A 13606-nucleotide genomic window follows, 5' to 3' on the forward strand; every position below is an offset into this window, starting at 1 on the left:
GTGGTCGTAAGGAATTTACAGCTGAGAGGCTTTGGCTCACTCATGGGCCTCAATGGACAACTTTGGAACTCTCAGTTTCCCCTAAGAGGAGAGGGGTTCTCACGTAGGTGTCTACAGAGTGAGTTATTTGAGGGCTCTGCTCTCCTGCTCTCTTTCATGGCCTCTTTTCGCTCTCTCAAACTCAGATTGGTGGAGACGAGGGTTAAATCTTCAGTGGCTGATGGGAGTGGGTGGACTGCAAAGTGTTTCAGTTGCTGGACTGGGGGAAGATACTGGAGTTGCATGTTCTGTAACTCAAGATGGAGTTGTATACAATTTTCTGGGACTGAACGTCAAAGCCCCTGCTAGGACTGGTTTTGAGCCACAGAGCTGGCAGCCATGTTGAGACTTCCCTGAAGGCAGGGGCTGATGACCTTTGACCCAGCTGGATGACCCTGCAGCCTGATCGAGACATCACTGCCCGTTGAGAGAGCTCTGCGGTGCCGCGGAGAGGATGGTATTTTCTGGGCACGGGCCTGAATCCTAGAGGGGACCCTCGAGTGGCAGAGCCTGTGAGTTGTTGACTGGGGAGTCTGCTGTCATGTGAATCTTCAGGGAGATAAGGGCTCTTGTGTGGTGAGTACACAATGGTGGAACCATTGAGGATGTGATACTTGTGATATAATTATTTCCATTGCACCAGGCCTGGTTGGCATCAGTATTCACCTTTACCTACAGATGTATATCTTCTAATTTTACCTATATTGCCACATCAAAAATAATCCAGCAGCAACAAGGATTTGACGTTTAGTCCATAATGTTGCTTGGTCGTGATTATGTATTAGCTAGCCAAAAGTGGGCCTAAAGAAAACTGCAATACGTTAATATAGCCATGTTGTTTGTGTGAATTTATGCAAAATTACGAAGCTCATCTGCAGTGCAGGAACATTTCTCAGCAACAAAAATAATGACTCAAATTAAGATCCTACATCTGTAAAGCACTATTGTGAACCAGCCAAAAATTGTTCTCACACTATCCTGAAAGATCATGTTATTCAATTTGACTCAAACCTCCTATTCTTCAATGTACCATAATGCTTGATTGTGTAAAAAGGTATATGCACTGCACTCTAACCTGCTTCAGATGCTTTCTCGGTCTCTTGATTTCCATTGGACTGTTTTTCTGTCTTCTCTACCTCTAGAATAAGGGATGCTCGATTGAAAGGATTGTGCCTTGGCTGGAATGAGAAGAGAAGAAAAATATATATTTCACAATAGTCTAAAAGTCATACTGTGATATGATTGGAAAAACAGAAATAAAATCAGAACAGCATGAAAATACTTTGTTTGTTTATTCTGTTCATGCTTCACATATATTCTCTGCAAATGAAATCTCACCTACCCTTTCCGGGGATGCACCACTGAATTCAGTCTCTCTTTCTCAGCATCTGATACATTGAGGCTTTTGCTGCAAAGGAGACAGAATGATCACTATCAGAATAGAATAGGAATTGGGGTTATACTATAGATGAGTAGCACGCAGAGCACCAGGAATAAAAAAAAAATGTTTTTAATTAATCTTTATTTAACTAGGCAAGTCAGTTAAGAACAAATTCTTATTTACAATGACAGCCTACCCAGCCAAACCCTCCCCTAACCCAGATAAACGCTGGGCCAATTATGGGACTCCCGATTACAGCCGGTTTGATACAACCCGGTAATCAAACCATGGTCTGTAGTGACGCCTCTAGCACTGTAATGCAGTGCTTTAGACCGCTGTGCCACTCGGGAGCCCAGATACACTGAGCCCAGATCCACTGTACACTGGATGTCAAATCAGATGGACATTGGAGACCACTGTTACACTGTGCCTTGTAAGGAAAGGGCTTAGTATCTGCCACTTCCTCATTCAATTCCTGAGCACCTCTGTGACCGCTGTTTCAGTGAACAAGCCTCCTGCATAACTGATGCCTGCTCACATGTGATTCATTGTGACATCAAAGGGAGCAGGGCTGTGAAGAGTCGACTCACCTAGAGATCTGGCTGCTGCCCACTGGAGTCAGGGAGGTCAACACAGCCCATATGACTCATGCACAGCATGCCAACACACCAAGCTTCACTACAAGACTTATAGAAAGCTTCACTTTGTATTTACTTTAGGAAGTGATGTAAGTATAATACAGTGACTGGGCAGAGAATAATACTGGCACGTTACCTGTACATTAACAGCCACACATAAAATTACAGGCCTCTCTAGTTGAATTACTTGCTTCTCAAAATATAACTTTTTGTAGCATTCCCATACTGACTGACTCCTAGCCTCGTGAGACCACATCCTGTAAATACAATAGAGAAGACGATTCCATGTAAGCAGTGAGCACCACCTATGTTGACTCAAATTGAGATGAGTCACGAGACACACCTAAGACACACGTGCATCCCTGCGCGCACACACACACACACACACACCACAGGACTCAGGAACTGTTCAAACACCAGAGTATCTCACTCACTCTGTGCAGGCAAGCGCTATGATTGATCACTCATGCTGAACTTCTATACTGACCTAGCCTCAAGGCATGGTTATGAGACTGGGTAGAGTAATGGGTACAGCAGGAGAAGGATGGGTAGGAAGGAGCACAGAGGGGTGGAGGAGGAGTGCAGTGGAGCAGTGGACAACCTGTTCTTCTGGGCTGTGTTGCTGTGTTGGTGCCTCCAGGAGCCTGGCAGGTTTTGGAGGGGGGTGATGTCTGAGACTTTACCGCTGACTGCTCTGGGTCTGGAAAGAAACCCATCTAGGCAGGAAGACGACAGACAGACAGACAGACAGACAGACAGACAGACAGACAGACAGACAGACAGACAGACAGACAGAAGACAGACAGACAACAGGAAGACACAGACAGACAGGGAATACAGTAAGTGCTACAGTACCCTCTCTATAAACTCAATAACCCATATCTGCTGATGATCTGATCATACTGTACAAACCCGATAGCATAAACTTGACATATTAATGCAACGTTTAGCACTAAAGTATATATACAGTGGGGAGAACAAGTATTGGATACACTGCCGATTTTGCAGGTTTTCCTACTTACAAAGCATGTAGAGGTCTGTAATTTTTATTATAGGTACACCATGTGAGAGACGGAATCTAAAACAAAAATCCAGAAAAATCACATTGTATGATTTTTAAGTAATTAATTTGCATTTTATGCATGACATAAGTATTGATACATCAGAAAAGCAGAACTTAATATTTGGTACAGAAACCTTTGTTTGCAATTACAGAGATCATACGTTTCCTGTAGTTCTTGACCAGGTTTGCACCACACTGCAGCAGGATTTTGGCCCACTCCTCCATACAGACCTTCTCCAGATCCTTCAGGTTCGGGGGCTGTCGCTGGGCAATACGGACTTTCAGCTCCCTCAAAGATTTTCTATTGGGTTCAGGTCTGGAGACTGGCTAGGCCACTCCAGGACCTTGAGATGCTTCTTACGGAGCCACTCCTTAGTTGCCCTGGCTGTGTGTTTGCGGGTCGTTGTCATGCTGGAAGACCCAGCCACGACCCATCTTCAATGCTCTTACTGAGGGAAGGAGGTTGTTGCCAAGATCTCGCGATACATGGCCCCATCCATCCTCCTCAATACGGTGCAGTCGTCCTGTCCCCATTGCAGAAAAGCATCCCCAAAGAATGATGTTTCCACCTCCATGCTTCACGGTTGGGATGGTGTTCTTGGGGTTGTACTCATCCTTCTTCTTCTCCAAACACGGCGAGTGGAGTTTAGACCAAAAAGCTCTATTTTGTCTCATCAGACCACATGACCTTCTCCCATTCCTCCTCTGGATCATCCAGATGGTCATTGGCAAACTTCAGATGGGCCTGGACATGCGCTGGCTTGAGCAGGGGGACCTTGTGTGCGCTGCAGGATTTTAATCCATGACGGCGTAGTGTGTTACTAATGGTTTTCTTTGAGACTGTGGTCCCAGCTCTCTTCGGGTCATTGACCAGGTCCTTCCGTGTAGTTCTGGGCTGATCCCTCAACTTCCTCATGATCATTGATGCCCCACGAGGTGAGATCTTGCATGGAGCCCCAGACCGAGGGGGTTTGACCGTCATCTTGAACTTCTTCCATTTTCTAATAATTGCGCCAACAGTTGTTGCCTTCTCACCAAGCTGCTTGCCTATTGTCCTGTAGCCCATCCCAGCCTTGTGCAGGCTATTGTCCTGTAGCCCATCCCAGCCTTCTACAATTTTATCCCTGATGTCCTTACACAGCTCTCTGGTCTTGGCCATTGTGGAGAGGTTGGAGTCTGTTTGATTGAGTGTGTGGACAGGTGTCTTTTATACAGGTAACGAGTTCAAACAGGTGCAGTTAATACAGGTAGAGTGGAGAACAGGAGGGCTTCTTAAAGAAAAAACTAACAGGTCTGTGAGACCTGGAATTCTTACTGGTTGGTAGGTGATCAAATACTTATGTCATGCAATAAAATGCTAATTAATTACTTAAAATCATACAATGGGATTTTCTGGATTTTTTTAGATTCCGTCTCTCACAGTTGAAGTGTACCTATGATAAAAATTACAGACCTCTACATGCTTTGTAAGTATCAAAACCTGCAAAATCGGCAGTGTATCAAATACTTGTTCTCCCCACTGTATATCTCCCTCTCTACTTTAAGCATCAGCTGTCAGAGCAGCTTACCGATCACTGTACCTGTACACAGCCAATCTGTAAATAGCACACCTCATCCCCATATTATTTACTTACCCTCTTGCTTTTTGCACCCTCAGTATCTCTACTTGCACATCATCATCTGCACATATATCACTCCAGTATTAATGCTAAATTGTAATTATTTTCGCCTATTTATTGCCCACCTCCCTACTCTTCTACATTTGCACACACTGTACATAGATCTTTCTATTTTTATTTTATTTTGCGTTATTAACTGTACGTTTGTTTATGTGTAACTCTGTGTTTGTTGTTGTCGCACTGCTATACTTTATCTTGGCTAGGTCGCAGTTGTAAATGAGAACTTGTTCTCAACTGGCCTACCTGGTTAAAAAAGGTGAAATAAATAAATACAATTTAAAAAAATGAAATATATTCTACCCTCATGTATGGCTTTTCATTATACGGCGGTATGTGTGAACTGCACACATACTTATCTTGCGTGAGAATGACTTACTGTATGCAGTGCTCAATTAGTGGTTGAACAGTGTTTTTGACCCACCTAAAGAACCTGCTTTCCTCTGCTTCATGGAGGCCAGGATGACTTCGGAGCCATGGATCTTTTCCCTGTGTCTCAGAGACTTGGCCTCGTAAAACCACTCCCCTGTTCAGGTACTTGAGCCTGCTGTCCACTGGGCACTGGTTTTCTGCAGCTGCCTGATGGGAAAAACACACCCAGGTACATCACAGTATACAGTGTACGTACAGTTACCCATTAAACACATTACATAAGCACAAGAGGTGGAACACAGTTCAGTCAAGGATGTGATTCTGAATAATTACCTTTAGGTAATGCCATTGATTTATTTCTGGTTGAGAGACACACTATAGGCTAGAAGTTGACGGCAAAGGTACATTTACCACCACATGAGTTAACCAATCTAACCCAATAGACATTGGAACACAATGCAGCGCTTGTGCCAAATAGTTCACATTCTTTTTGAGGAGAAAACACCTATTTAATTCAATCAATATTAAATGAAGGAAAGCTCAACAATGATTTCTGTTTGAATTAGTTGATTGTGAGTAAGCAATATGTTTATTCCGGGGATTATTTAAGATGCTCTTTGAAGAGATAGGGTTTCAGATGTTTCGGAACATGGGCAGGGACTCTGCTGTCCTCGCTTCAGGAGGAAGCTGGTCCCACCATGGGGGGTGCCAGGACAGAGAAGAGTGACTGGGATGAGTGAGAGCTGCCATCCTGTAGGGGTGGAGCATTCTGGGTAAGTTGCAGGGGTTGATGGCACAAGCGGGGAGCCCAGTCAACAGCGAGTTGCAGTAGTCCAAACGGGAAATTACAAGTGCCAGGATTAGGACCTGCGCCACTGTCACGTTCCTGACCTATTTTCTGTTAGTTTGTTGTATGTGTTAGTTGGTCAGGACGTGAGTTTGGGGTGGGCATTCTATGTTGTCTGTTTCTATGTTGGTTTAAGGGTTGCCTGGTATGGCTCTCAATTAGAGGCAGGTGTTTGGCGTTCCTCTAATTGAGGGAAGTCAGGTCAGGACCGCTAGAGCCAGTCGTCAGTCAGGATCTGCCAGAGCCGCCAACCAGACAGGATCTGCCAGAGCCGCCAACCAGACAGGATCTGCCAGAGCCGCAACCAGAAGGATCTGCCAGAGCCGCCAACAGACAGGATCTGCCAGAGCCGCCAACCAGACAGGATCTGCCAGAGCCGTCAGTGAGCCATGACGTCAGCGTGAGCCATAGGTCCAAGCCGTCAGCCAGCCATGAGCGTCCAGAGCCGTCAGGCCAGCCATGAGCGTCCAGAGCCGTCAAGCAGCCATGAGCGGTCCAGAGCCGTCAGCAGCCATGAGCGTCCAGAGCCGTCAGTGAGCCATAGGTCCAGAGCGTCGCTAGCCAGAGCGTCCCAGAGCCGTCCGCCAAGCCATGAGCGTCCAGAGCCGTCAGCAGCCTATGAGCGTCCAGAGCCGTCAGCCAGCCCATGAGCGTCCAGAGCCGTCAGCCAGCATGAGCGTCAGAGCCGTCAGCAGCCATGAGCGCCAGAGCCGTCAGCCAGCATGAGCGTCCCGTGCGTCCAGAGCCGTCAGTGAGCATGAGCGTCCAGAGCCGTCAGTGAGCCTGAGCGTCAGGCCGTCAGTGGACCTGAGCGTCCAGAGCCGTCAAGCAGCCTATAGCGGTCCAGAGCCGTCAGCAGCCATGAGCGTCCAGAAGCCGTCAGCCAGCCATGAGCGTCCAGAGTCGTCAGCCAGTCATGAGCTGTCGCCTTAGCCCAGAGCGGCTATTTACCCCAGAACTGCCCCTCAGTCCAGAGCTGTCTCTCTGTCCGGAGCTGCCTTTCAGTCCGGAGTTGCCCAGGTGTTTGCGTTCCTCTAATTGAGAGTCATATTTAGGTAGGTTGTTTCACGTGTTCGTTGTGGGTGGTTGTCTCCTGTGTCAGTGTTTGTCGCACCATACGGGACTGTTCGGTTGTGTTGTACATCGTAATTTTATGTGTAGCGCATTTTCCCTGTTTCGTGCGTTCTCGTGTTTAATGTAAGTTCGTCGTTCAGGTCTTCCTACTCCGTTTGTTGTTTTGTTAGTTTATAGTGAAGTTCGTGTTTCGTCTGTCTTTTAATAAAATATGGTGTTCACAAACCCGTCTGCGCCCTGGTTCCCTCAAACTCCTCCTTTTCGACTGAAGAGGAGCGAACCACCGTTACAAGCCACTTCCTGTGTGAGTAATGATCATTACTCTACAGATGTTGTAGAGCATGAAACCTGCCACCCACTCGACTCCTCTGATGTCAAAATCTACAACCGGTATCTCTTCTTTGGGGTGGCAGGTAGCCTAGTGTTATTCGTCGTTGGGCCAGTAACCGAAAGGTTGCTAGATCAAATCCCAGAGCTGACAAGGTAAAAATGTGTCGTTCTGCCCCTGAACAAGGCAGTTAACCCACTGCTCCTAGGTCGTCATTGTAAACAAGAATTTGTTCTTAACTGACTTGCCTAGTTAAATAAAATAAAAAACCTGCAGGAGTGAGTCACTGCTTTGATGTTTGCAGAGAACAACAGGGTGTTGTCCAGGGTCACACCAAGGTTCTTTGCACTCTGGGAGRGGGAAACCGTGGAGCTGTCAACTGTGATAGAGAGGTCTTTGAGCGGGTGGAGGAAGAGCTCGAGGTGGTGGGCTGACATCCAAGCTGAGATATCCGCCAGGCTCGCAGAGATGCATGTAGCCACCTGGGTGTCAGAATGGGGAGAGGAAAAAAGTAGTTGAGTCATCTGCATAGTAAAGATAGGAGAGATCTTGTGAGGATATGATGGAGCCGAGTGACTTGGTGTAGATAGAGAAGAGGGCCTAGAACTGAGCCCTGGGGGAAACTAGTAGTGAGAGATACGTGGTGTAGACAAAGATCCTCTCCACGTCACCTGGTAGGAGTGGCTGTCAGGTAGGATGATATACAAAAGTGTGCAGAGCCTGAAACGCCCATCCTTGAGAGGAGGATCTGATTGTTTACGTTGTCGAAGGCAGCGGATAGATCTAGGAGGATGAGAACAGAGGAGAGAGAGTCAGATTTCGGACAGCCTACGTGACACAGAGAAGACCAGTCTGGTTGAGTGACCTRTCTTGAAGCCTGACTGTTTAGGGTAAAGAAGATCGTTCTGCGAGAGAATTGGTCAAAGACAGCACGGTCAAGTGTTTTGGAAAGAAAAGAAAGAAGTGATACCAGTTGTAGTTTTTKACATCAGAGGAGTCGAGTGTTGGTTTCTTGAGGAGGGGMAACGACTTGGGACATTTTGAAGTCAGAGTGGATGCAGCCAGTGGTCAAGGATGAGTTGATGAGGGAAGTGAGAAGTTCTCCAGAGATGKGGTCGAGGAGGCAGGTTGCAGGGCAGCCGGACCTCAATACTCGCAGGATTTCATCTTGAGAGAGAGGGGAGAAAGAGGTCAAGGCGTAGGGTAGTTCTGTGGGAGTGGGACCAGTGGACTCAATAGGCTGAATGAATGAGGAGCTGATGTTGTCAACCTTCTTTTCAAAGGGATTGACAAAGTAGTCCACAGAAAGGGAGGAGGGAGTGTGTGGAGGATTAAGAAGGGAGGGGAAGGTGGAAWAGAGAAGGTAAACAACCCTGGTCGTGTGAAAGAGGGGTAGCACATTAATACACACGATTGGCGTTAATCCTTTTACACTAAGGCCATGGCTGAACACAGACAAGTCGCCCATACAGAGTCAGTCTCCAGTCTTCTACTGTTAGAAATAGACTTGTCTGGCCAACTCCATTACAGAATCAAAGTGAATAGGCCTTTGTTTCTCAACTTTTTTCTCACTGTGGAACTGCTTTGACAAGAAGGCTTAAGACGAAGCTAATTTAAGACCCAGTTGTCCTTTGTTGGCACGTCTGAATGTGTAATGACATGACAAGAAATGTCATGTCTGAGTATACATCAACATGACGTTGTTAATGTAGTGGATGTGCCTCAGGATTCCATGGTTAAAGGCAGTGAGGTGTATATCTGTGTTCTACCTCTGAGGGTATCTATTTCCGACCATTGAGCCTGCATTTTTCTCTCCACGTGGTTCTGTAAAGTTGAATCGGAGGGTTAATCTAATTGCTTATCTCACATTGAGGCCTCTCTGTGGTGGAGGCTGTGTCCATATCCGGCTGAGTTGTTATTATATTACAGACAGACAAACATCACTTCACCAGCCTTTTTACCTCTCCCACACAGGTTGGGGAGGTTGACAGAGAAACCACTCACCTCATAGAATGAAAGGGAACGAATAGGCACTAAAAAATAAAACAATATTGAATACATTACATTATCTAAAACAATATAGCATATTTACATGCAATACACAAAGCATGTATTTGATTACATAACTATAATTTCAGCTAGAGGGTGGAGATGCTAAGTGGGTTAAAACKAATGTTTTATCAAAATATGTGGAAACTAGGAAATACACTAATGACACAGTCGTGGTTCAGAGCTGTGAGAATAGGGCTATCACAAACTCACTTGATCCTCTCCTCCTCTGCTTTCTTCAGCTCTTCGTCTCTCTTCAGCACAGTCATGATCATCGACTGTTCCTCCTCCGTCAGATGGCTCAGGTCTATCATGGTGACTCAAGTTCTCTCTCGCCCGGGCTGGTGTGGAAAGGGCTTGGAGTTGTGCCCTGAGGCCTGTTGAGGCAGTCAGTGATGGGATGTGATGGGCAGCGTCTGTCTCTAAGCTCGGCGCTCCAGAGGCATCGCTCAGGTAGCTGGCACCTGCAGAATTGATAAGAATATTCAAGTTGTGAGCTCCTGGAGGCTTTGTTTTCATCTTCCCACAATTCACACATTGCTCATCATAGTAAAACAGTGCCTCTAAGCAACAACAGACACATGACCAAAGGCTTGACTATGTGATCATAGCATGGCCTTGCTCTTGGGGAAAACATTTCAAAGCAGGTGCTTTTGAACTGATGCTACAGTACAGTATAGTACATTTTGTCATTAGGTAAGGTTGATAAAACTGTTCATGTCAAGATTAGGCTCTATATGGAGAACGTTGTGAAGACTGTAAATGAACAGTAAATCATGCTGGATCAAAAACTAATTCAGTAAATCATGCTGGATCAAACACTAATTCATTAAATCGTGCTGGATCAAACACTAATTAAGTAAATCGTGCTGGATCAAACACTAATTCAGTAAATCATGCTGGATCAAACACTAAGAAAATGTGCTGGATCAAACACTAATTCAGTAAATCATGCTGGATCAACCTCTAATTCAGTAAATCAGGCTGGATCAAACACTAATTCAGTAAATCATGCTGGATCAAACACTAATTCAGTAAATCATGCTGGATCAAACACTAATTCGGTAAATCATGCTGGATCAAACACTAATTCAGTAAATCATGCTGGATCAAACACTAATTCAGTAAATTATGCTGGATCAAACACGAATTCAGTAAATCATGCTGGATCAAACACTAATTCTGTAAATCATGCTGGATCAAACACTAGTTCAGTAAATCRTTTTTTTATTTAACATTTAATTAAATAGGCAAGTCAGTTAATAAGAACAAATTCTTATTTACAATGACAGCCTACACTGGCCAAACCCGGACGACGCTGGGCCAATTGTGCACCACCCTACGGGACTCCCAATCACGGCCGGTTGTGATACAGCCTGGATTCGAACCAGGGTGTCTGTAGTGACACCTCTAGCACTGAGATGCAGTGCCTTAGACCGCTGTGCCATTCGGGAGSACAAAATCATGTTGGATCAAACATTCTAATTCAGTAAATCATGCTGAATAAAACCTAATTCATTTAAGTTGACGTGATTTGTCTCTGAGGTCACATGGACTAAGTGTACTCTGTATTATTTTATCTCAACCTCAAAATACTCTGATGATGCAGTCAATGGGTGGAGAGTTTAATTACTGTGCTTTAGATGTTTCTGAACACCGGGGTGATCAACGCCTTGTTAAATAAATCGCGTACAGTGAATGAAATAAGGTAGTAATAAATCATGATTTACAGTCATTGAGAAACAAAAGACTATGTTGAGTTGACAGTCAGCTGAAATCAGCATGAATATAATTTGCCATACCTATGCTGGGTATAATGAAGCCCCAAATAGATTAGGATTTGTTCCTGTGTAAACCATCTGACGAATAGGCTGCGTTCACACAGGCAGCCCAAGTCTGATATTTTTTTCGATTAACTGGTCTTTTGACCAAGCACATCAGATCTTTTTCAGAGCTGATCTGATTAGTCAAAAGTCAAATGATTGAAAACATTATCAGAATTGGGCTGCCTGTGTAAACGCAGCCACAGAATTCCATGTTGAAACCCCTCATTCAAAAGTTTATTTTTTCCTTCTCAATGAAATTTTGTTGACTTACATTAGTTTGAATTTAGATGGGTTGCCTACTTTACTTAAATCAATCCATAAAAATCTCTATAAGATTAGGGTCAACTCTGATAGAAGTTATGAATAATTTGTCCTCCATTATCAACAGTTAACATATTGTAGTGTCCACTGCCTTAATACAAACCCAGCAACCTTGGAAAGACTTCTTAGTGAAAATGGCTTATAAATATTGGGCAAACAGCTAAAAAGCTTACAGCTAAACATTTGTCAGATAAAAAGATACATGAATATGGAAGCCTGATATGTGTGCTACCTGGGTTCTGTCCTGTCTCATGGATTTCGACATTGATGTTAGCTATTCACATTATAGTTGAATGTAAAACATTTCATAATTTCATATTGTGGGTGTGAACTGTCAGTAAATCAAAGAGATAGGCTCTTTTAAATATATTTTTTTATAGTAGCCTACAATAGTAGCAGAGAACAGTTGATAACCTATAAAATGGAAATGTTTTGTGCAATGTTATGTTTTTGCCTGCTTAATCTGTCTCATAACTAAGTTAGTGTAATTGGATAATTAAATTGCATAGACTCATGTCTTCTTCTCAGAAAGAGAAGCCCTAAAGCTGCAGTATCTTAGTCCTCTTTAAAATAAGTTTACATTTGTTGTATATAGGAAAACAATAAGATCAGCCTCGTAAAGAAAAATAACATTTTATTTATATATTTTAATAGGCACCTGCACATGATGCTGGCTTGAAAAACACCATCCTAAAAAGTAGCCCACATAAAGAATACGAATTAATACACAAGTCTCTGAAGTCTAAATTCATTGTATGATATTTTCTGACTAACCTTAGGATATGAGGCAGCTCGTAATCATTTTCGTTCACAAGTGTTGCCTTCAGGACAGTGGGGACAGCGAATAAAATGTCTGTGTTATGTCAATAACTTCAGTTTTATTGTTTCCCAAATGGCATTGTGGGTAAGGCTTCACAATGCCATTTGGGAAACAGAACAATAAATTGATATCTTACTTTGTAACTTTTTGGAGACAAATACAGACCCCAAAAAAATTGTAAATAAAAAGTTTTACCTTGTTTTGGAAACTACCTCTGTAGAGAAATTCGGACATCCACTGGAGGTAGGTGGGTCAGACTCAGGGAGGTGTGTGCTTCCCTCAAAAGGGTTAAGTGCCCATAATGACTAGTGGTCACTGTTCAATGCCAGCAGTCAACGTTGATAGCATCCTATACTGTAGCACCTTCAACAAGTGTATGAAGAGCTAACACCATTGAAAATACAGTTGTCCAATAAAAATAGTGTTGTCGTATTTTCATACGGGAATCTTAAACATAGGCTAATGTAATCGTATTACACTGCGCCAATGGAAATATGTGTAAAARGAACACGAACAAGGTGCTAATTTATTATCCGTGTCATGTGGCATATTCCCTGCCAGTTGTGAAATTCTTAACCTCAAGATCCAACCCACAAAGTAAAGATGATTGTTGAGATTATGGTAGTGAGTCTGTTTGTCAAGGAGGAGTGTACACCTGAGACTTGATGGAGCACAGGTGTTTCAACACGCTGACGTGGACAAGTGCAAATGTTAATATTGATAAATACAACACTGTAAATAGATTACAAGTGATTGCATACATTCTGTTGGAGTAAATTACCTTTCATCCAAATGCAGTATACAGATATACAGTAAACTAGAAAAACCACAATAGGTCTGTTTTATAGAAATTGGACACTGGGTGGMAGTCTTGTTCAGATAAAGTATACAAGGAAAGCTGCAAATAATTTTAGTGGAGGCTGAGGACATAAAATATTAAAATACAGAAGGCAAAAAGTCATCCAGAAGCTAAGAGAATTCACATATACTACATGACCAAAAGTATGTGGACACATGCTTGTCAACCATCTCATTCCAAAATCATGGGCATTGATATGGAGTTGGTCCCCCTTTGCTGCTATAACAGCCTCCACTCTCCTGGGAAGGCTTTCCCATAGATGTCGGAATGTTGCTGTGGGGACTTGCTTCCATTCAGCCACAAGGGCATTAGT

The 13606-nt window shown here is 43.9% G+C and overlaps 1 protein-coding gene across 1 annotated transcript in view; it reads right to left on the minus strand.

Annotated features, from left to right (window-relative positions):
- Positions 1 to 13270, minus strand: part of LOC111982700 (uncharacterized) — a 39197-nt gene extending 25927 nt beyond the window's left edge. The window contains 6 exon segments of the mRNA XM_070433872.1: positions 2591 to 2774; positions 5222 to 5323; positions 7753 to 7900; positions 8090 to 8201; positions 9681 to 9931; positions 12630 to 13270. Coding sequence (XP_070289973.1) covers positions 2591 to 2774; positions 5222 to 5323; positions 7753 to 7900; positions 8090 to 8201; positions 9681 to 9781 — 647 coding nt within the window. The 5' untranslated portion in view covers positions 9782 to 9931; positions 12630 to 13270.
- Positions 13271 to 13606: the final 336 nt, after the last annotated feature.

The sequence above is a fragment of the Salvelinus sp. IW2-2015 genome, linkage group LG22, assembly GCF_002910315.2.
Source record: "Salvelinus sp. IW2-2015 linkage group LG22, ASM291031v2, whole genome shotgun sequence".
Lineage (NCBI taxonomy): Eukaryota > Metazoa > Chordata > Actinopteri > Salmoniformes > Salmonidae > Salvelinus > Salvelinus sp. IW2-2015.